General features: G+C 39.3%; 2 protein-coding genes and 1 long non-coding RNA gene across 4 annotated transcripts in view; 1 reads left to right on the top strand and 2 right to left on the bottom strand.

The window, feature by feature from the left end:
* Positions 1-8,311, top strand: part of LOC144215093 (uncharacterized) — a 26,505-nt gene extending 18,194 nt beyond the window's left edge. Inside the window, exons 5-8 of the long non-coding RNA XR_013330346.1 lie at positions 550-584; positions 2,244-2,345; positions 2,893-2,965; positions 7,610-8,311. This is a non-coding gene — a long non-coding RNA (uncharacterized LOC144215093). The remainder of the gene's footprint in view (positions 1-549; positions 585-2,243; positions 2,346-2,892; positions 2,966-7,609) is intronic.
* edn1 (endothelin 1) lies at positions 2,539-4,308 on the bottom strand. Its single transcript, XM_077743881.1, has 4 exons — positions 4,109-4,308; positions 3,871-4,018; positions 3,630-3,788; positions 2,539-3,015 (listed from the first exon to the last, which is right to left on the bottom strand). The coding sequence occupies exons 1-4, from the start codon at positions 4,167-4,169 to the stop codon at positions 2,982-2,984; spliced, it is 402 nt and encodes a 133-aa protein (XP_077600007.1). The 5' UTR covers positions 4,170-4,308; the 3' UTR covers positions 2,539-2,981.
* Positions 6,094-22,500, bottom strand: part of hivep1 (HIVEP zinc finger 1) — a 39,066-nt gene continuing 22,659 nt past the window's right edge. For both annotated transcript variants that reach the window (XM_077743879.1, XM_077743878.1), the window contains exons 5-10: positions 17,386-22,500; positions 16,987-17,120; positions 16,735-16,910; positions 8,307-8,408; positions 7,640-8,061; positions 6,094-7,543 (exon numbers count right to left, since the gene is read on the bottom strand). The exon at positions 17,386-22,500 is cut by the window's right edge and continues 308 nt beyond it. In XM_077743879.1, the coding sequence (XP_077600005.1) occupies positions 6,806-7,543; positions 7,640-8,061; positions 8,307-8,408; positions 16,735-16,910; positions 16,987-17,120; positions 17,386-22,500 (6,687 nt within the window). In that variant the 3' untranslated portion in view covers positions 6,094-6,805. The remainder of the gene's footprint in view (positions 7,544-7,639; positions 8,062-8,306; positions 8,409-16,734; positions 16,911-16,986; positions 17,121-17,385) is intronic.

Here is a 22,500-nt window from a genome sequence, read left to right on the forward strand (position 1 = left end):
GGCAGACAATGACTTAAATAATAGCCATTATTTTCATAATACAAGATTTATTTCAATATATTTTTAGGTTTTTTTAAGGCTATAACTAGTGTATTTTGAGTTTTTATTGTAAACATGTTTGGTATTAAGACCATATTTATTTTTACGTTTATTATGGTCAGTGGTTAGCATGTCTGCTTCGCAGTTTTTGAGATCAAGGGTTAATTCCCCTTTGGGTGCTGATTCTGTGTGGGTTTTCTGCGGGTATGTGGGTTTCCTCCCTTGTTGAACACTATGTTTTAAGAACTTAGAGATGATGTTTGGGTAAGTGGCACGGAAAATGAATGAATGAAAGTATTTTTCCATGTACTTTTTAATGGAATTTTTCTATGATCCATTTTTTTTAATTAATACTATTTTTTTAGATTTCCTGTATATATTCCATGTATATTTGTTAAGTGTGAATTCAAGTAAGGTCATTTTTGTACAAAAAAAGTAATGGCTGGCTCTAGAGGTGACTGTGTAGTTCCCTATGGCTAAATTAACCAAATCCCTTTTTTTTTCTTCCAGTTGCTGACTTTGGCGAACACGAAATGGAAACTCAGGTGTGTTGAACGTCAGCCCCGCCCCGGACCTTCCCTTTCTATTGTCGTCGTGTCGAATGCTCGCCCAGCAGAGGAGATTCCTGATCGCGCGTAATGGGCCATTATGCCGACTCGCACGCTATTCACTAGACTAATGACTTGTGTCAAAAGGCAGCGGCTCGTGGGACTTGTTGACATTCAAGTCCGTGTTTTCAGAGGGCCAACGCCATTGTGTGGCGTCGCCGGCCTAACTGCGTGCGTGCTAAATGCTAGGAAAGGTGGGACGTTGGGTTGAAGGTTTCAAATTTCCCAAGTTGGGGTCGGCGTTTCAAATGAGAGTTGAAAACAGACCCTTGTTACAACAAGTAAGACACAAAGAGCCACCATTTTTGAAATAGCCACAAAAATCCAAATTATTTTTAAAGTAAAATAATGGATGATTTGTTTGGATGAATTTGTGTGTTTTAAAAGTAAAAGTAAAAATAAGAGTAACATGAAACGAGGCAATTAGACACGCGAGTTAATGAGTTAGCCTTTTAGATGAGTTTAAAATCAGTTAGCCTTTTAAATGAGAGTTTTAAATGAGACTTTTAAATGAGACTTTTAAATGAGACTTTTAAATGAGACTTTTAAATGAGACTTTTAAATGAGACTTTTAAATGAGACTTTTAAATGAGACTTTTAAATGAGAGTTTTAAATGAGACTTTTAAATGAGACTTTTAAATGAGACTTTTAAATGAGACTTTTAAATGAGACTTTTAAATGAGACTTTTAAATGAGAGACTTTTAAATGAGTTAGCCTTTAAAATGAGACATTTCATGACCCAAATTTGAGTTTTAAATTTGCATTTCCATCTAGGATTATGGTATTTATTGGGTTTTTAAATACTCCTATTCAAGAAGGCTTTCAAATAAAGCTTTCAAACCCATGTCTAACTTTCAAATCGGCTTTGAAATGAAAGTCAAGTTCTCTCAATGGCCTTTTAAAAGTCAGCTTAGGCTTCAATGACGGCTTTTAAATGTGGGTTAAAGTCATCCTAAACAACAACAATGACCAACACTTTTATTTCATTACAGGCACTCTTGTGTAAATAATATTTTTCTCCCTTGTGCAACTTTCTGTCTCCGACATGTCCGAACTGTTTTACCACGCCAGGTTCACCTGGCCCTTGTTGTTGGCGTTCATAGGACACAGTACGAGTATTTATCTGTCGGAGCCCGAGGCGCTCCGACTCATTTTTGCCAGACGAGCTGCAGGCTTTAAAACTTTTCCAACAATTTGCACCGACCGGCTCGTGGCACGTTGCCAACACAAACATTTTTAGGGATGAGTCATGGGATGGCCGAGCCATTGCGCCGACGACATTTGAAGACGACCCAAAAACAAAAACATATTTATTTGGACTTTTGCTCAACAAATTTTTCATTTTGGTTGATGGCGAAAGAGAAAAATAGATGCGTGATTGACAGGTCAATTAAAAATGGGGACCATAGTGAGGATGATGATGATGAGGAATGTTATTGTATACATTTTTGAAATTTTTCCATTTGGACAAAAGCACAAAGACATTTTTTTCACAGTCAAAAACACTGTTTATACTTTTATACTGTTTTCTCAAGGATGACATATTATTTATGTAAGTTAATTGTTATAAATTTTGTTCTATTCTACTCTACAGGTCACCATTGAACGTGATTGGGCGAAGCAAACCGGCGACCATTCGCAGTCCGAACGGATTGGACGTCTTTTCCCCATCAATGGCAGCAAATGAGTGAACAAGGTAATCTTTTTTTTAAACACTTTTGATTGGCGCTTTTTTATTCATAGGATGATATCAGTTTAATATTTATGTATTTGTTCCAAATTTTTTTTGCTCACAAAGAAGCATTTTATTTATTTGGACTTATTCGATGATTATAATGATTGTCAATTCTGGAAGTCCACCTAAATTCAATTAATTAAATAGACATGACTTTGGTTTTAAATAAAAAATATGCACATTTATTCAAACATAGCCATATTTTGGCTTCTTGACATCAGTACATTTCATAGAAATGACAAACAATAATAGCACTTAACCAATATGGCTAGCAAATATACAAATAAATAGTATAATATATAAGACTTAGCATTTGGAGCAATAAAATACTTATTAAGGGAGAACTGTGAAATGAAAATTCACATTAGTTTTGACATCCAAATTGTGGAAAATGATAATAATCCATAGATGGCAGTTCTTGTTGGTGGTGGTGGTAGTCTTTGAAATGTTCTTTTTGGCGTAAACACTGCTGATAAAGTTGAAATATTGCAAACAATCTGTTCTTCAGTTCATCTGGATCTCCTTTTCTGCGTGTCTGCAACTAAGATGGAGGCCTTCGACATCCAAGTAGCGTCCATGAGGTAACATTTTTGTCTTTTAAGGGGTCTGGGTGCTCGTTAATGTGTCCTCCCTGTAAGTCAAGTGGGGAAAAAACTGTCATTCCAAGCCCGAGTTAAGAGTATTTCAAGTATTTTCTGCAATTGAAATCATTTGGCATTGAAGAGGTTCATCTGTTGAGTATTTTGCACTGAATTGGTGGCTTTGATAGATTACTTTGTATTGTAATAGCATAAATTAAGATGGTTTTGGACGTCAGTGGTGAGAATGCTTTTAATTGGCAGCGCATCGCTTTGAAATTGATGGATTTGGCATTGAATAGGTTAATAGGTACTTCTGTTTTGATTGATTTGATACATTAATATGCCACTTTGAATTTGTCATTGAGCTAATTTTGTAGTTGGATTCAAACACTGCCAGTCAAAATGGATTAGACGTCTGTCACCGTCCATAGCGAGATTATTCTGTGGTATTATTTTGCAACTCAGTGATGGATTTAATACTTCCATCCCTTTGCTGATTTAGCCATGAAGTCGTTTTGAGATCATTTGATAGATTGTAAATACGCCAGTCCAAATGGATTAGCTAGACGTCAATGGCGCCAAATGACTTTTGCTAAAGTGCCCCAAAGGCACTGACGTTTTTAACTGCTTGTTTTAAAGGCATGCGGTTACGTGAACAACTCACCTGAGGTTGTCCTCGTCCGTCCTCTGACAGAATTGGGCGCAAGTGAGGTCGCCCGGGTTGAGGCACCGGCACCGGCACCCCCGGGTGTCATCGGCCGCGGCCCCCCGGACCGAACGCCTCTTTCTGGGAGCGTTGCCTAGACCGTAAGAGACCAATCGCCTGAAAAGGGTAATTGAGAAAAACGGTCTTTTAGGAATACTGCCTTTTTATTGGCCATTTCCAAGTAGTTTTTTTGACTTACTCAGGCGTGTTGACCCAAATGATGTCCAAATGGCAAAAGTAGACGCACTCTTTATCCAGGAACGTAGCGCAGGAGCACCTTTTTCTGCGCACGTGCACGGCAGGGGACGCGCTGGGGGTCGCCGCGGCGTCGACGGGAGCCGCTAGTGCTGCAATAGAGAGATAAATAGGCAATTGAGAAAAATGCTTCCTTTGACGGACTTTGTCTAAGAAGACACTGTAAAGCAATCCTTCTTTACCTGCGCTCCAGATCCAAGAGTGCGTGACAGATAAGACGGAAAGCAAAATGTAAATATCCATGGCCTGGCTTGCAGCTTTCCACAAAAAAAGGAATAATCCAAGAGAAGGTAGAGGTCAGAAAACAAAAGTGTCTACCAGCGAGTACATGCGCGCTCAAGTTGATGTCGCCGTCAGTGAATGTTTTGGCCCCACGCGGCAGCTTTATACAAGTGCGTCTCCTCCGCCCTCCTCCTCCCCCCTCCTCCTACCCCACACCACCCTTCCTCCTCCTCCTCCTCCTCCTCCTACAATTGTCTGGCTTCTCCCCCAGACGAATGTTGTCTGTGAGCTGACTGAGAATTGTGACTATCATTGACATTTACACAGGGGACTGTTGCGCTAATTGGCCACAAGGTAGCAGGAATGTTCATTTGTTCGCTATGCTGTAAAAGAATGACTTTTTTTAGTGTATGTGTATATGTATGTGTATGTATGTGTATGTGTATATGTATATGTATATGTATGTGTATATATGTGTGTATATGTGAATACGTGTGTATGTATATGTATGCATATGTGTATGTGTATATGTATGTGTATATGTATATGTATGTGTATATGTATGTGTATATGTGTGTATATGTGTGTATATGTGAATACGTGTGTATGTATATGTATGTATGTGTATTTGTACATGTATGTGTATGTGTATGTATGTGTATATATGTATCTGTATATGTGAATATGTGTGTATGTATATGTATGTGGTGTATGTGTATATGTGAGTACGTGTATATGTGTATGTGTATATGTATGTGTACATGTATATATGTACGTTTATATGTATATGCATGTGTATATGTGTGTATGTATATGTATGTCTGTGGATGTGTATATGTATGTGTATATGTATGTGTATATGTATGTGTATATGTATGTGTATATGTATGTGTATATGTATATGTATGTGTGTCTGTATGTATATGTATGTGTATACGTCTGTATGTATGTGTATATGTATGTGTATATGTATGTGTATATGTATGTGTATATGTATGTGTATATGTATGTGTATATGTATGTGTATATGTATATGTATGTGTATGTGTATATGTATATGTATGTGTGTCTGTATGTATATGTATGTGTATACGTCTGTATGTATATGTATGTGTATATGTATGTGTTTACGTCTGTATGTATATGTATGTGTATACGTCTGTATGTATATGTATGTGTATATGTATGTATATGTATGTGTATATGTATGTGTATATGTATGTGTATATGTATGTGTATATGTATATGTATATGTATATGTATATGTGTATGTATGTGTATATACGTGTATACGTGTATATATGTATGTCTGTATGTATATGTATGTGTATGTGTATATGTATACGTGTATATGTATGTCTGTATATGTATGTGTATATGTGTGTATATGTATGTGTATATGTGTGTGTATATGTATGTGTATATGTATGTGTATATGTATGTGTGTATATGTATGTGTATATGTGTATATATATATATATATATATATATATATATACATACACATATATACATACACATATATACATACACATATATACATACACATAAATACATACACATATATACATACACATATATACATACACATATATATACATACACATATATATACATACACATATATATGTACATACACATATATATATATATACATACACATATATATATACATACACATATATATACATACACATATATATATACATACACATATATATATATACATACACATATATATATATAAAACACATATATATATATACATACACATATATATATACATACACATATATATATATATATATATACATATACATACATACATACATACATACATACATACACGTATGTATTGCGCAATTTCCACTGTTATGTCACCACTACGTGTCGCTGTTTGCCGTCAATGGCACCACCATCTGTAAAACACGTAACAGCAAGGCAGTTGTTGGTAAACAAATATTTACTTACACAGTTCCGAATATTGGTAGAGCAAAGTAAAGCTACCGTTTTGCACATATCCATGGACCAAAAAAAATGGGCACTAGATGAGATTATAATAAATAGTGGAACACAGCATTTGTACACATGAACGTTGCCCCATAATCCATAAAAACAGTACAACAATTAGAATTCAATCAATTTACGCATGAAGAAAGTCATGTCCTCCATTTTGATGAATTTACAGGGTGTTCCAAAATGTTTGACCCCATTTTGCAGGCCAAAAATTTGGACAATATTCATTGGAAATACCTCAAATTTTCATGACGGCGTTTCTACAGGAGCTGTGAAAATTTGAGGTGATACCATCAAAAATGATCCAAATGATTGGCCTTTGGAATGAGGGACAAACATTTAGGAACACCTTGTGTAATATCATCAACAAAAGCCGCCACGATTGACTTGATACGGAATTATATACAGGTTCCTAAACAAGAAACTCCATGAAAGGCACCATCGTCTATACAACATATACAAAAACCTTTTGGAATGGGGGTTGGGGGTAAGGGGGTAATAAATGATTGGTCGTTAAGATTGCACGTAGAATATGAATGTCAGCGTCTGTGCTTTGAAAAAAAGATTTGTTAGGAAAAACAAACCTCCCAAGAAGAAGACACTGTCTTTCAGTCTTAAAGTGACCACAAATGAGGAGTTCCTTAGGAGACGATTATCAGTCTGTCTTCGTCGTCACTTGAAACTTCGTTAGAATCGTCGATGCCGCTTTGCCAACTGGACACAGGGGCCGCTTTCTTATCCCCGTGGCCTTTAGGGACCCCAGTGTTCTTTTCCAGACCTGTGTCGGGTTTTAAACCTTCAGTTTGCGTTCCCTCTGTGGCGTCACTGGCGGTTGGGACCGCTCGGGGTACGTTTACGGGGCTCGCCGTCGGGGACGTTCGTCGGTGCGAGTCGGGCGAACGAGGTAGAGGACCTAGAGAAGGGATGAGGGCGGGTAGGGCCATGTTGATGATCTGCAGGGTTTGAGTGCCCGTGCTGCTCTGAGAGGCGGGGCTCGCGGCTAAGGCCGGGTAAAACTGGGGTAACGTTGGGTTCAGGCCGTCCACCGTCTTCCCCAACGGGAAGCACGCTAGCACGTTAGCCACGTTGGCCACGGGATCCCGGATGAGCGGGGGCCTTGTGTTCGAGTCCGTGGTGTCAAGGCCGGGCTTACGCTGGATGACGCTCACGGCCGGGGCCGCGGGGACCACTTGGATACCCCCCAAGGGAAGAAGCATGTTGTAAGGGGAGCGCAAGGGTTGCTGGGAGTGCAGGGGGAGGTGACTGAAGAGGCGGCTTTCCGCTCGCCGCTGCGTTGGACTTTGGGTTTGCGTGCTTCGGTCCACTGGGGTGCTGATTTCGACTTTGGACGAAAGGTGAGTGGCTGAAGGAGACGGCTCCTGAAAAGAGACAAAAAAAGGAGGATTTGACCGTGATTTGCCATGTTTTTTTGTCATTTTCTACAGCTGGATTGTTGGTTGTGCCATGAAGTTCACCTGGCGGGTTCGAAATTCCATCCCCGGCGGACTAAGTGGCCCGTCGCAGTCCGGGTAGTCGATGGACATCTGCCCGCACGGCGACACCGGACTCATCATGTGCACGGACTCGGCGTCTGAGAAGTTGGAATCGGCGGCGGGTGGCACGGAATGGCGCCCGATCGGAGACAGTGGGCGTTCTACCACGTCGGCTCCGAGGGAGCTGATGGACATCTGAGCCAGGAGGGCGCTTGGGATGCTCTCGGCGGCGTCTTTGGACGGAAGGTGCTGCGGGCTGGCCGACACCGACGGGTTGGTGGACAGACCGGACTCGGCTTGGCTGTCCTCCTCTTCCTCGTCGTCGTTCTCCTCTTCGTCGGGGCCTTCCGAGTCGTCGCCGTCGGAATCCTGCCGATCGGCGCTGCTCACTTGACTGCGGTCACCTGCCAACCGCAAAGTGTAACGAGTCATGTGTGTGGCTCCAGTTTTTTAACTAGTTCTACAATGTCTTCTGTGTCTTTTGTCTGTCTTGCTACTGCAACCAAGACATTTCCCGAATACAAAATGAGATAAAGTTCTAATCTAATAGATGTTAACTTTAACAAAATGCTGAATTTAATCTCCTGATGTCCTGCAAGAGAAACAACTTTTTATATGTTCATTTAGAAAAAATATATATGTTTTGTACCTGAATCGTCCGCATCTTGATCCTCATTCAGCCCGTTCGGCACCCCCATTTCCAAGCATTTTTTACTGTGCGCTTTGGACTTCATGTGCTTGGTCAGATTTCCTAAAAAAGAGATATCATGTAAGTCAGATGGGAATGATGGACGGACGGGTGGGTGTTTTAAAAGAACAAGTGTACCCCAGGAGATACTAATGGAAGACAAGAGTCTCTAGGCAAGCACTGAGTAACCTATAAAGACATTTTGAAATGAATGTGGGTTGTTCTGACAAAGTACTGCGTTGCCGCCGCCGCCGCACTGTTACGTGGGAAGTGGGCAAGTTTTATAACCAACTCTGATTCGCACCGTCTTTGTTTAAAGAGAGGCTTTGCTTTGTTCATTTGCCCTACCATTGGATGTCAAACATCAATTAAAAGATATCTTTTTAAAAAGTCATTTCAGTCAAGCTTATTATTTTACCTATAATTCTTCCTCAGACTAAGCTTGTATATGTGTATGTATGTATATGTGTATGTATGTATGTATGTATGTATGTATGTGTGTATGTATGTATGTATGTATGTATGTATGTATGTATGTATGTATGTATGTATGTATGTATGTATGTATGTATGTATGTATGTATGTATGTATGTATCTCTAAAATGTATGTATCTCTAATAAAATACAGTTTAGTAAGGCTTTTTTCTTTAAAAAAGGACATAGTATAGTAAGGCTTTTTTTCTTGAAAAAACGACATAGTATAGTAAGGCATTTTTTCTTAAAAAAACGACATAGTATAATAAGGCTTTTTTTCTTTAAAAAACGACATAGTATAGTAAGGCTTTTTTTCTTGAAAAAACGACATAGTATAGTAAGGCTTTTTTTCTTGAAAAAACGACATAGTATAGTAAGGCTTTTTTTCTTGAAAAAACGACATAGTATAGTAAGGCTTTTTTTCTTGAAAAAACGACATACTATAGTAAGGCTTTTTTCTTGAAAAAACGACATAGTATAGTAAGGCTTTTTTTCTTGAAAAAAACGACATAGTATAGCATGGCTTTTTTCTTGAAAAAACGACATAGTATAGTATGGCTTTTTTCTTGAAAAAAACGACATAGTATAGTAAGGCTTTTTTTCTTGAAAAAAACGACATAGTATAGTATGGCTTTTTTCTTGAAAAAACGACATGGTATAGTATGGCTTTTTTCTTGAAAAAAACGACATACTATAGTAAGGCTTTTTTTCTTGAAAAAACGACATAGTATAGTAAGGCTTTTTTTCTTGAAAAAACGACATAGTATAGTAAGGCTTTTTTTCTTGAAAAAAACCAAAATAGTATAGTATGGCTTTTTTCTTGAAAAAACGACATAGTATAGTATGGCTTTTTTCTTGAAAAAAACGACATACTATAGTAAGGCTTTTTTCTTGAAAAAACGACATAGTATAGTAAGGCTTTTTTTCTTGAAAAAACGACATAGTATAGTAAGGCTTTTTTTCTTGAAAAAACGACATAGTATAGTAAGGCTTTTTTTCTTGAAAAAACGACATAGTATAGTAAGGCTTTTTTCTTGAAAAAACGACATACTATAGTAAGGCTTTTTTTCTTGAAAAAACGACATAGTATAGTAAGGCTTTTTTTCTTGAAAAAACGACATAGTATAGTAAGGCTTTTTTTCTTGAAAAAACGACATAGTATAGTAAGGCTTTTTTTCTTGAAAAAACGACATACTATAGTAAGGCTTTTTTCTTGAAAAAAACGACATAGTATAGTAAGGCTTTTTTTCTTGAAATAACGACATAGTATAGTAAGGCTTTTTTTCTTGAAAAAACGACATAGTATAGTATGGCTTTTTTCTTGAAAAAACGACATAGTATAGTAAGGCTTTTTTTCTTGAAAAAAACGACATAGTATAGTAAGGCTTTTTTTCTTGAAAAAACGACATAGTATAGTAAGGCTTTTTTTCTTGAAAAAACGACATAGTATAGTAAGGCTTTTTTTCTTGAAAAAACGACATACTATAGTAAGGCTTTTTTCTTGAAAAAACGACATAGTATAGTAAGGCTTTTTTTCTTGAAAAAAACGACATAGTATAGTATGGCTTTTTTCTTGAAAAAACGACATAGTATAGTATGGCTTTTTTCTTGAAAAAACGACATAGTATAGTATGGCTTTTTTCTTGAAAAAAAACGACATACTATAGTAAGGCTTTTTTCTTGAAAAAACGACATAGTATTGTAAGGCTTTTTTTCTTGAAAAAACGACATAGTATAGTAAGGCTTTTTTTCTTGAAAAACGACATAGTATAGTAAGGCTTTTTTTCTTGAAAAAACGACATAGTATAGTAAGGCTTTTTTTCTTGAAAAAACGACATAGTATAGTAAGGCTTTTTTTCTTGAAAAAACGACATACTATAGTAAGGCTTTTTTCTTGAAAAAACGACATAGTATAGTAAGGCTTTTTTTCTTGAAAAAAACGACATAGTATAGCATGGCTTTTTTCTTGAAAAAACGACATAGTATAGTATGGCTTTTTTCTTGAAAAAAACGACATAGTATAGTAAGGCTTTTTTTCTTGAAAAAAACGACATAGTATAGTATGGCTTTTTTCTTGAAAAAACGACATGGTATAGTATGGCTTTTTTCTTGAAAAAAACGACATACTATAGTAAGGCTTTTTTTCTTGAAAAAACGACATAGTATAGTAAGGCTTTTTTTCTTGAAAAAACGACATAGTATAGTAAGGCTTTTTTTCTTGAAAAAAACCAAAATAGTATAGTATGGCTTTTTTCTTGAAAAAACGACATAGTATAGTATGGCTTTTTTCTTGAAAAAAACGACATACTATAGTAAGGCTTTTTTCTTGAAAAAACGCCATAGTATAGTAAGGCTTTTTTTCTTGAAAAAACGACATAGTATAGTAAGGCTTTTTTTTCTTGAAAAAACGACATAGTATAGTAAGGCTTTTTTTCTTGAAAAAACGACATACTATAGTAAGGCTTTTTTCTTGAAAAAACGACATACTATAGTAAGGCTTTTTTTCTTGAAAAAACGACAAAGTATAGTAAGGCTTTTTTTCTTGAAAAAACGACATAGTATAGTAAGGCTTTTTTTCTTGAAAAAACGACATAGTATAGTATGGCTTTTTTCTTGAAAAAACGACATAGTATAGTAAGGCTTTTTTTCTTGAAAAAAATGACATACTATAGTAAGGCTTTTTTTTCTTGAAAAAACGAAATAGTATAGTAAGGCTTTTTTCTTGAAAAAACGACATAGTATAGTAAGGCTTTTTTTCTTGAAAAAACGACATAGTATAGCAAGGCTTTTTTTCTTGAAAAAACGACATAGTATAGTATGGCTTTTTTTCTTGAAAAAACGACATAGTATAGTAAGGCTTTTTTTCTTAAAAAAACGACAGTATAGTAAGGCTTTTTTTCTTGAAAAAACGACATAGTATAGTAAGGCTTTTTTCTTGAAAAAACGACATAGTATAGTAAGGCTTTTTTTCTTGAAAAAACGACATAGTACAGTAAGGCTTTTTTTCTTGAAAAAACGACATAGTATAGTAAGGCTTTTTTTCTTGAAAAAACGACATAGTATAGTAAGGCTTTTTTTCTTGAAAAAACGACATAGTATAGTAAGGCTTTTTTTCTTGAAAAAACGACATAGTATAGTAAGGCTTTTTTTCTTGAAAAAACGACATAGTATAGTAAGGCTTTTTTTCTTGAAAAAACGGCATAGTATAGTATGGCTTTTTTCTTGAAATAACGACATAGTATAGTAAAGCTTTTTTTCTTGAAAAAACGACATACTATAGTAAGGCTTTTTTTCTTGAAAAAACGACAGTATAGTAAGGCTTTTTTTCTTGAAAAAACGACATAGTATAGTAAGGCTTTTTTTCTTGAAAAAAACGACATAGTATAGTAAGGCTTTTTTTCTTGAAAAAAATGTTATACTATAGTAAGGCTTTTTTCTTGAAAAAACGACATAGTATAGTAAGGCTTTTTTTCTTAAAAAAACGACATAGTATAGTAAGGCTTTTTTTCTTGAAAAAACGACATAGTATAGTAAGGCTTTTTTTTCTTGAAAAAACGAAATAGTATAGTAAGGCTTTTTTCTTGAAAAAACGACATGGTATAGTATGGCTTTTTTCTTGAAAAAAACGACATACTATAGTAAGGCTTTTTTTCTTGAAAAAACGACATAGTATAGTAAGGCTTTTTTTCTTGAAAAAACGACATAGTATAGTAAGGCTTTTTTTCTTGAAAAAAACGACATAGTATAGTATGGCTTTTTTCTTGAAAAAACGACATAGTATAGTATGGCTTTTTTCTTGAAAAAAACGACATACTATAGTAAGGCTTTTTTCTTGAAAAAACGACATAGTATAGTAAGGCTTTTTTTCTTGAAAAAACGACATAGTATAGTAAGGCTTTTTTTCTTGAAAAAATGACATAGTATAGTAAGGGTTTTTTCTTGAAAAAACGACATAGTATAGTAAGGCTTTTTTTCTTGAAAAAACGACATACTATAGTAAGGCTTTTTTCTTGAAAAAACGACATACTATAGTAAGGCTTTTTTTCTTGAAAAAACGACATAGTATAGTAAGGCTTTTTTCTTGAAAAAACGACATAGTATAGTAAGGCTTTTTTTCTTTAAAAAACGACATAGTATAGTAAGGCTTTTTTTCTTGAAAAAACGACATAGTATAGTAAGGCTTTTTTTCTTGAAAAAACGACATAGTATAGTAAGGCTTTTTTTCTTGAAAAAACGACATAGTATAGTAAGGCTTTTTTTCTTGAAAAAACGACATACTATAGTAAGGCTTTTTTCTTGAAAAAACGACATACTATAGTAAGGCTTTTTTTCTTGAAAAAACGACATAGTATAGTAAGGCTTTTTTTCTTGAAAAAACGACATAGTATAGTAAGGCTTTTTTTCTTGAAAAAACGACATAGTATAGTAAGGCTTTTTTTCTTGAAAAAACGACATAGTATAGTAAGGCTTTTTTTCTTGAAAAAACGACATACTATAGTAAGGCTTTTTTCTTGAAAAAACGACATACTATAGTAAGGCTTTTTTTCTTGAAAAAACGACATAGTATAGTAAGGCTTTTTTTCTTGAAAAAAACGACATAGTATAGTATGGCTTTTTTCTTGAAAAAACGACATGGTATAGTATGGCTTTTTTCTTGAAAAAAACGACATACTATAGTAAGGCTTTTTTTCTTGAAAAAACGACAGTATAGTAAGGCTTTTTTTCTTGAAAAAACGACATAGTATAGTAAGGCTTTTTTTCTTGAAAAAAACGACATAGTATAGTAAGGCTTTTTTTCTTGAAAAAAATGTTATACTATAGTAAGGCTTTTTTCTTGAAAAAACGACATAGTATAGTAAGGCTTTTTTTCTTAAAAAAACGACATAGTATAGTAAGGCTTTTTTTCTTGAAAAAACGACATAGTATAGTAAGGCTTTTTTTCTTGAAAAAACGACATAGTATAGTAAGGCTTTTTTTCTTGAAAAAAACGACATAGTATAGTAAGGCTTTTTTTCTTGAAAAAACGACATAGTATAGTAAGGCTTTTTTTCTTGAAAAAACGACATACTATAGTAAGGCTTTTTTCTTGAAAAAACGACATACTATAGTAAGGCTTTTTTTCTTGAAAAAACGACATAGTATAGTAAGGCTTTTTTTCTTGAAAAAACGACATAGTATAGTAAGGCTTTTTTTCTTGAAAAAACGACATAGTATAGTAAGGCTTTTTTTCTTGAAAAAACGACATAGTATAGTAAGGCTTTTTTTCTTGAAAAAACGACATACTATAGTAAGGCTTTTTTCTTGAAAAAACGACATACTATAGTAAGGCTTTTTTTCTTGAAAAAACGACATAGTATAGTAAGGCTTTTTTTCTTGAAAAAAACGACATAGTATAGTATGGCTTTTTTCTTGAAAAAACGACATGGTATAGTATGGCTTTTTTCTTGAAAAAAACAACATACTATAGTAAGGCTTTTTTTCTTGAAAAAACGACATAGTATAGTAAGGCTTTTTTTCTTGAAAAAACGACATAGTATAGTAAGGCTTTTTTTCTTGAAAAAAACGACATAGTATAGTAAGGCTTTTTTTCTTGAAAAAAATGTTATACTATAGTAAGGCTTTTTTCTTGAAAAAACGACATAGTATAGTAAGGCTTTTTTTCTTAAAAAAACGACATAGTATAGTAAGGCTTTTTTTCTTGAAAAAACGACATAGTATAGTAAGGCTTTTTTTCTTGAAAAAACGACATAGTATAGTAAGGCTTTTTTTCTTGAAAAAACGACATAGTATAGTATGGCTTTTTTCTTGAAAAAACGACATAGTATAGTAAGGCTTTTTTTCTTGAAAAAACGACATAGTATAGTAAGGCTTTTTTTCTTGAAAAAACGACATAGTATAGTAAGGCTTTTTTTCTTGAAAAAACGACATAGTATAGTAAGGCTTTTTTTTCTTGAAAAAACGAAATAGTATAGTAAGGCTTTTTTCTTGAAAAAACGACATAGTATAGTAAGGCTTTTTTTCTTGAAAAAACGACATAGTATAGTATGGCTTTTTTTCTTGAAAAAACGACATAGTATAGTATGGCTTTTTTTCTTGAAAAAACGACATAGTATAGTAAGGCTTTTTTTCTTGAAAAAACGACATAGTATAGTAAGGCTTTTTTTCTTGAAAAAACGACATAGTATAGTAAGGCTTTTTTTCTTGAAAAAACGACATAGTATAGTAAGGCTTTTTTTCTTGAAAAAACGACATACTATAGTAAGGCTTTTTTCTTGAAAAAACGACATAGTATAGTAAGGCTTTTTTTCTTGAAAAAAACGACATAGTATAGTATGGCTTTTTTCTTGAAAAAACGACATAGTATAGTATGGCTTTTTTCTTGAAAAAACGACATAGTATAGTATGGCTTTTTTCTTGAAAAAAACGACATACTATAGTAAGGCTTTTTTCTTGAAAAAACGACATAGTATAGTAAGGCTTTTTTTCTTGAAAAAACGACATAGTATAGTAAGGCTTTTTTTCTTGAAAAAACGACATACTATAGTAAGGCTTTTTTCTTGAAAAAACGACATAGTATAGTAAGGCTTTTTTTCTTGAAAAAAACGACATAGTATAGTATGGCTTTTTTCTTGAAAAAACGACATAGTATAGTATGGCTTTTTTCTTGAAAAAACGACATAGTATAGTATGGCTTTTTTCTTGAAAAAAACGACATACTATAGTAAGGCTTTTTTCTTGAAAAAACGACATAGTATAGTAAGGCTTTTTTTCTTGAAAAAACGACATAGTATAGTAAGGCTTTTTTTCTTGAAAAAACGACATAGTATAGTAAGGCTTTTTTTCTTGAAAAAACGACATACTATAGTAAGGCTTTTTTCTTGAAAAAACGACATAGTATAGTAAGGCTTTTTTTCTTGAAAAAAACGACATAGTATAGTATGGCTTTTTTCTTGAAAAAACGACATAGTATAGTATGGCTTTTTTCTTGAAAAAACGACATAGTATAGTATGGCTTTTTTCTTGAAAAAAACGACATACTATAGTAAGGCTTTTTTCTTGAAAAAACGACATAGTATAGTAAGGCTTTTTTTCTTGAAAAAACGACATAGTATAGTAAGGCTTTTTTTCTTGAAAAAACGACATACTATAGTAAGGCTTTTTTCTTGAAAAAACGACATAGTATAGTAAGGCTTTTTTTCTTGAGAAAAACGACATAGTATAGTATGGCTTTTTTCTTGAAAAAACGACATAGTATAGTATGGCTTTTTTCTTGAAAAAACGACATAGTATAGTATGGCTTTTTTCTTGAAAAAAACGACATACTATAGTAAGGCTTTTTTCTTGAAAAAACGACATAGTATAGTAAGGCTTTTTTTCTTGAAAAAACGACATAGTATAGTAAGGCTTTTTTTCTTGAAAAAACGACATAGTATAGTAAGGCTTTTTTTCTTGAAAAAACGACATACTATAGTAAGGCTTTTTTCTTGAAAAAACGACATACTATAGTAAGGCTTTTTTTCTTGAAAAAACGACATAGTATAGTAAGGCTTTTTTTCTTGAAAAAACGACATAGTATAGTAAGGCTTTTTTTCTTAAAAAAACGACTTAGTATAGTAAGGCTTTTTTCTTGAAAAAACGACATAGTATAGTAAGGCTTTTTTCTTTAAAAAACGACATAGTATAGTAAGGCTTTTTTCTTTAAAAAAACGACATAGTATAGTAAGGCTTTTTCTGGTGTGTGTGTATGTATGTATATGTGTACATGTGTACGTGTATATGTATACATGTGTATATATGTGTACATGTATAGTATGTGTATATGTGAATAAAGTTATCCAATCCAATGATCTTGAATATAAATAAACCCCTTATGAAACAAATCAAATTGAAAGTTAAAGATGTTGAAGTTCTGACCTTTGGTCTTGAAGGAGAAGTTGCAGTGGATGCAGTGATAGGGCCGAACGTCCGAGTGGGTTCGAATGTGTTTGCGCAACATGCTGGGTTTCTTGCAACGGATGCCGCATTCCTCGCAGATGTATTTGCCGCGTCCCCGTCCACGCACGTAAACGTACTCCTCGTTGGATTTGTATCTGGTGATGGTCAAGGAAGGCATCGTCAGAAAAACATTTCCTCAAGTTCACCAAAAGAAGGTGGATGAGAGCATACCCGCCATCAAAGATTTTGATCCTCCTGGGCTCCGATTTGGACGCCGTCTCCTTTTCCGACCCGTTGCTGGAATGAGATTCGCTGGGCGCTTTATTTCGGGCTTCCACTGATCTCGTCTTTTGGGTCAGCAGCACCTGAAAAAGTAGGTTATGTTCTTTTATTCCATTTCTAAAGAACAATTCAGTATGAAAACCAAAAAAATACATTCAAATTTGAGCGGAATAGCATCAAAAAAATGGCGTTAAACTTGATTTTGCGCTACTTCTAAACGGTAATATTTACTTTTTCTGCTAGCCAGATGTGTAATCTATTTGTAGCTGGTCATTTAAAGAACAGATTGTCCTGGTGTTAAGCACATTGAAACCATTTAAAGTCCATTATTATTATTATTATTCTTACCCTGGGCATGACGTCTTTCAGCTTGCCAGAATAGGACAAGATGTCCGATTTCCCGGACGTCTTGATAGCCGAAGTGTAGAGGATTTTCTTGGAGTTCTGTTTGGAGTCCAGGAGAGACATGACCACTTTAGTAGGCAATCCCAACGGATTAGGATTGTTTGGGTTGACCGTCCAGGAAGCGTACGCCGACGTCTTGGAGTCGGACTGTTTTACGTGGAGCGACTTCCTCCTGGTCAAGAAGCACCACGTAAAAGTGGTGGTGGTCTTCAAACTTGGGAAAGACAAGCGATGGTGGCTCTCCATGGCGCTAACCACGCTAACGGATACGGCTAGTTTGCCTTGGTTGAAATTGGCCGGTTGCTGGGGAGATTTCGCCAGTTGCCAACTTTGCTCTTCCACTTTGACTTGCGCTTTTAAGGATGATGGACAATCTCTGGTGTTCTCCTCAAGAATGACCGCATTTCTGTCCTTCTCCAATCCGGTACTATCCGGCGACATGGGTTTGACGTCGTCGAGATCCTTCTCCGTCGGGGTTAGCGGAGGCGCTTGGGTCTCGATGGGGCTATCCCCCGGGTCGCTGGTGCAAACCTGGCGAACTAGCGTCAGTTTCCGCGGCCTGCTAACGTCCGCTAAATTGGAATTGAGATAATTGACGGAGCGTCCGTCCGTCAGGCAGGCGGCGCCGTTCTCGTCCTTGGCGCGTTTTTGATGTTTTTCCATGTAGATGTCCAAACTGTTAGCGGGGGATAGCATCCTTTTACTTGAGGCGATGGGTTCCTGTTGAGGGCAAAGAGTCACGGATGCTAGTTTCTGCGTGCAATGTAGAGAACCCAATGACGACCGTTCCCCGTTGTTGGGAGTCCAATCCCTCGGGATGACCAGTGGAGCGTGAGTTTCGGGAGGGTGGGTTACTTTGGCGTGAATCTGGTCGTGAGTGATGAGGATTTGCGGCAATGTTCGGGTGGGACAGCTTGATTGGATGGCGTTGGAGGGTTTTGTCGCCATACTCAAAACGGGATTGACCACAGACATTGTTAAGAGCGGTAATGCAGATTCTTGCGAGGCGCCGTGGAATGGAAATGTTTGGTTTGGCCTTGGAGTAGGACACGTTAGCTGGTATTTTGGCAAGAGACGTTGGTTAGGGTCTTCCGATGGGGTCTTCTCAGTTGCTATTGAGATCTGCTTGACGGGTTGTGCTAGCTTTTGGCTAATTTCAACTCTGGATGTTTGGTGCCAAGGGTGAGGAAGTCCGTAGACTTGGGCTTGCTGTGTGGAACTTCCCAAATGTATACTTTGGACCACTCGTTGATTTCTTTGGAGGGGAACGTCTCCCGAATGGAGGACGAAGGGATAAGCTGTGGGAAATCTGTTGACAAGTTGGCCTCTGTTTTGGTTTAGCGAGTTAGCGTTGACAAGTGGGACTTTGTCAAGATTGATGACGGCTTTCCGAACGGATTGTTGAGTATCCGGGCAGATTTTCAGAGACATTTGGCGAACCAATGGACCACGCCTCCTTTCGATGAGAGGGACCTGAACCCCTTGCGTTGTTGGCGCCGCCGTGGTGGTGGTGGTTTTGGGATAGCCGACCGGTGATTGACCTCTCCTGGGAGAACCGTTTCCGCAATCCAAAGACTTGCTGCGGTAGTCGCAGGAAATTTCCACGGAAGGCCGAGTACAAGTGATCTGTTCCGAGGCGGCGCGGCGCATGGCTCCGGGTACGCCGAGGGTGCTGAGGACTTTTGGCTGACTTTGCGGCTCTAGAACTCTGGCGACGCTCTCGCTCGTGGACGGACTCTCGGATCGTGATGGTTCGTCACGGTCGAACGAGGCTGAAATGCTGGAAGAATGCGAGAGGGTGCTGTCCCGGCTCAGACTTCGCGAAAGACTGGACTCGAAGCTGGATTCCCCCGACGAGTGCTCCATTTGGGCCAAGCGAATCCGTTTCTTCTTGGGTGGGAGTTTCTCGGCGGGTAGTTTGGACAAACTCTCGCTCCGTTGAGGCCAGTTGAACTGATCGTTGTGTTTTTCCGATGCTTCCGAAGACTGCGTTTCGTGTTCTCGGTCCGGTTCTTCGGTGACCAGGATTTCGGGGACTTGGATGTTATTTTGACGAACCAGACGGCAAGGTTGCGTGGGAACGGCGTTGGTCGTTGTTGCGACAACGGCGTCCGTGCATTCCTCTATTCTTCGATTCCTAAAATTGCATTCACTGACCTGGTTGGGTAACGTTTCGTGGTAAGACTCGTCGGCTTTTGGTTTCTGGGCTTCTTGTTCACGACAATCCAGCGGAGAACTTCTGTCTGTGGATTCAGTTTCAAACGAACTGGGTCTGCTGAGGGAGTTGGTGTGTCTGATGACCGACGTACCGCTGCCTTGCCTCTGAATTTCGCTTCTGGGCGAGGCGCCCATCTGCGTCTCGCGAATCGGCGACAATCGTGAATCTGCCGGAGCCGTACCTCGTGCGACCAGTTGAATTTGAGGGAGCTGAGACGGGTTGCTTTTAGCCTGGAGGTCAGCCATGATGGCGTGTTGGGGGTAAATGGGGTTCCCGAGGGCAGTCAGCAACTGGGCCGAGTCAAAACTGACGCAACAAGGCGGGTTGGTGTCTGTCGGGGATTGATCGTCTTCATCTCCGACGCTCTTCATTTTTCTTCTCTTTCGGAACGATATCTGTTGCTCGATGGATGCCGACCCTCCCGTCGATCTGGAGGCCAAATTGGGTTGCGTGTGGAAGACCTCTCGGTCAACATCCTTGACGACCACGGCCTTGTTTTTCGGCCCGTGAAGTTCCGAGCAGTAAAACTTCTTGTGCGTTTCGAAATTCTCTAACTTTCGGTATCGGTTCCGACAGGTTTCGCACTCGTACATGGTACCTTTGTTTTGCTGTTGTTTCCTTTGCCTTTCTTGACTGTGTTCGAAAGAGCGACTTCTCGTCACGTGTTCGCCGCCGCCGCCGTCATTGGCGGCGTGATACGCGTCGTCCATGGAGCGAACGGTGGCCAGTCGGTGGCCTTCGCCGCCGGAAAAATCTTCCACCGCCGCTTGTCGGACCAAAGTTCGAGAATGGATGGCGGCGTCCGTGTTGGGGGTGGGCGGCGCCGAGGAGAATACGTCGTCGTGGACTTGAGTCTTCTCGTCGAAAGAGTGGCAGATCCTCAGAGGGTGCGGCAGTTGGGCGATATTGAGCGGAAATCCAGAGTGGCCCGGCGTGGTGGGCATGGAGTTGCTTCGGGTGATGGGTAAACAATCCATGGGGGCGTATTGAGACGGGACGGAGAGAAGGAAAACCGGCTTGGATTTGTCGCCGGGCGTGAAGGGCGACTTGGGGATGTCGGAACTGGAGCTGGACCTCCTTCCCATGGGTTTCAGGTCAAACTGAAAGGAGTCTTTGAAGATGTACGATTTGGGCGAGTCGATGCTGCCTCTCCTGGACAGCGACGTCCTCCTGGGTTTGACGCTGTCCAGTTGTTTGTTGTCCACCACTGCCTCGTTGTCAGATATCAGTTTGGAAATTCTCTCTTCCAGGGACAGGGCTTTTGTTTCCAACGGAGGCCGCATTGGAGCTCGTGACGACCTGGGCTCCACGGCCACGTGGACCACTGCCGAGAGAGCGGGAGGGACGGCGGGATGGTCCCTCTTGGACGAGTCCGTCTCGGTCGCCGGCGTGATCTTGACGAAGGGACTGGGCGGACTCATGGCCTGGTCGGCGCTTTCCGAGCGGGAGAAGTAGCCGGAGTCGGTGCTTCCGAGACTTCGGGGACTGAGCAGACATTTTGCTTGTTGCTGTTGAGAAATGTCGGTGGCTTGTTGGCGTTGAAGTTGAGCGTGGCCGCTCAGAAGCGGCGACTTGCATCGGAGGTCTTCGTCTTCGCTCACGGTATCCAGCGACAGACTCGTACCCACCACCTCTCTCAGCGACGACAGGACGGCCACGTTGGATCTGGGGTTGCCGGAGGGGAATTCCCTCTGCCGCTGCGAAGCCGCCTGTTCGGGCGCCGCGCCGGTCACTTGCGGACTGTCCGCCCTCAGGGGCGAAACGTTAGCCGGGTAGACCACCACTTTGGGTAGAAGCGCCGCCGCTTTAGCCTCGTGGCTTCTCTGAACGAGAGCCGGTTTGGCGGAGTCGGGGTTGATTTCTCCGTAGTTTGCGATCTGCGAGCCGTTCTCCGACAAGGCGGCGGCGCTACTCTGCGACGAATCGGGATCCAGATCCACGGCGCTCCCCTCGCCGTCGTCGTCGCTGTCCCCGCTTTCCTCGGCTTCCGAATGCGTCCCGCCGGCTTTGTCGGGATCGTGCGCCAAGGCTCCGCCTCCCGACTCGGATCGGGCGATGAGTCCGAGTTTGATGGCGTGGGCGTGCGACTTCTTGTGCTTGTACAAGTTGCTTTTGGTCTTGAAGGAGAAGCCGCAAGTCACGCAAGGGTACGGCCTTTCCCCCGTGTGAGACCTGATATGCTTTAGCAGCACGCTAGGTTTAGCGCACGCCCGATTGCAATACTCGCAAACGTACTTCCCCGGCTTCTTGGGCTTCTGCTCCTTGGACAGCTGCTCGGCGGCGGCAAAATTCACCACGGCGGCGATCTGAACGTGGTTATTCCCGGGCGTCACCGGGACTCGAATACTGCTGGGTACGCTAGCCGACAGCGATTGGCAGGTGTGTACCATCGGCGGTTGGCTCTTGGGCAAGGCATTAGACCCCGAGGGCGCCGGAACGTGAGTTAGCGTCGACGGCCCGCTGTTAAAACTTAAGTGAAGAGCGGGTTTCTCCCGATGGGACGCCACGGGGAGAAAACGTTGATTCGCAAAGTGTTCGTGGGCGCTTTCCCGTAACGGCGCGGCGATGCCGATGAAGTGACCCTGTTTGTCCATGTAATAAGTCTGCATGGGAGACGAGTGAGGACGGAGAGCCGCCACGTTGACGGCGGCCATGTTGGATATTTCAGTTGCTTTCGTAGCGCTGGCGGCGGCGGCCACTTGGAAGGTGCTTTTTTTCTCGGCGAGCGTCAGCATGTCCGGCTCCATGGCCTTTAGGAGGACATCCAGCGGAGCGCTGCTGTGGTAGGGTTCTTGATCGAGGGTGCTGGACTCTTTGCTCGGCGGAACTTTTAGAGACGC

Source organism: Stigmatopora nigra, chromosome 21, assembly GCF_051989575.1.
Source record: "Stigmatopora nigra isolate UIUO_SnigA chromosome 21, RoL_Snig_1.1, whole genome shotgun sequence".
NCBI classification, from domain to species: Eukaryota; Metazoa; Chordata; class Actinopteri; order Syngnathiformes; family Syngnathidae; genus Stigmatopora; species Stigmatopora nigra.

What these genes read in the sequence shown, in the direction of transcription:
- edn1 (XM_077743881.1), bottom strand. Translation starts at nt 4,169, where the DNA reads ATGGATATTTACATTTTGCTTTCCGTCTTATCTGTCACGCACTCTTGG. An exon ending in CTCTTGGATCTGGAGCGCAG is followed by an intron (nt 4,019 to 4,108) that starts GTAAAGAAGGAT and finishes TCTCTATTGCAG; the next exon opens with CACTAGCGGCTCCCGTCGAC. An exon ending in ATTTGGGTCAACACGCCTGA is followed by an intron (nt 3,789 to 3,870) that starts GTAAGTCAAAAA and finishes TACCCTTTTCAG; the next exon opens with GCGATTGGTCTCTTACGGTC.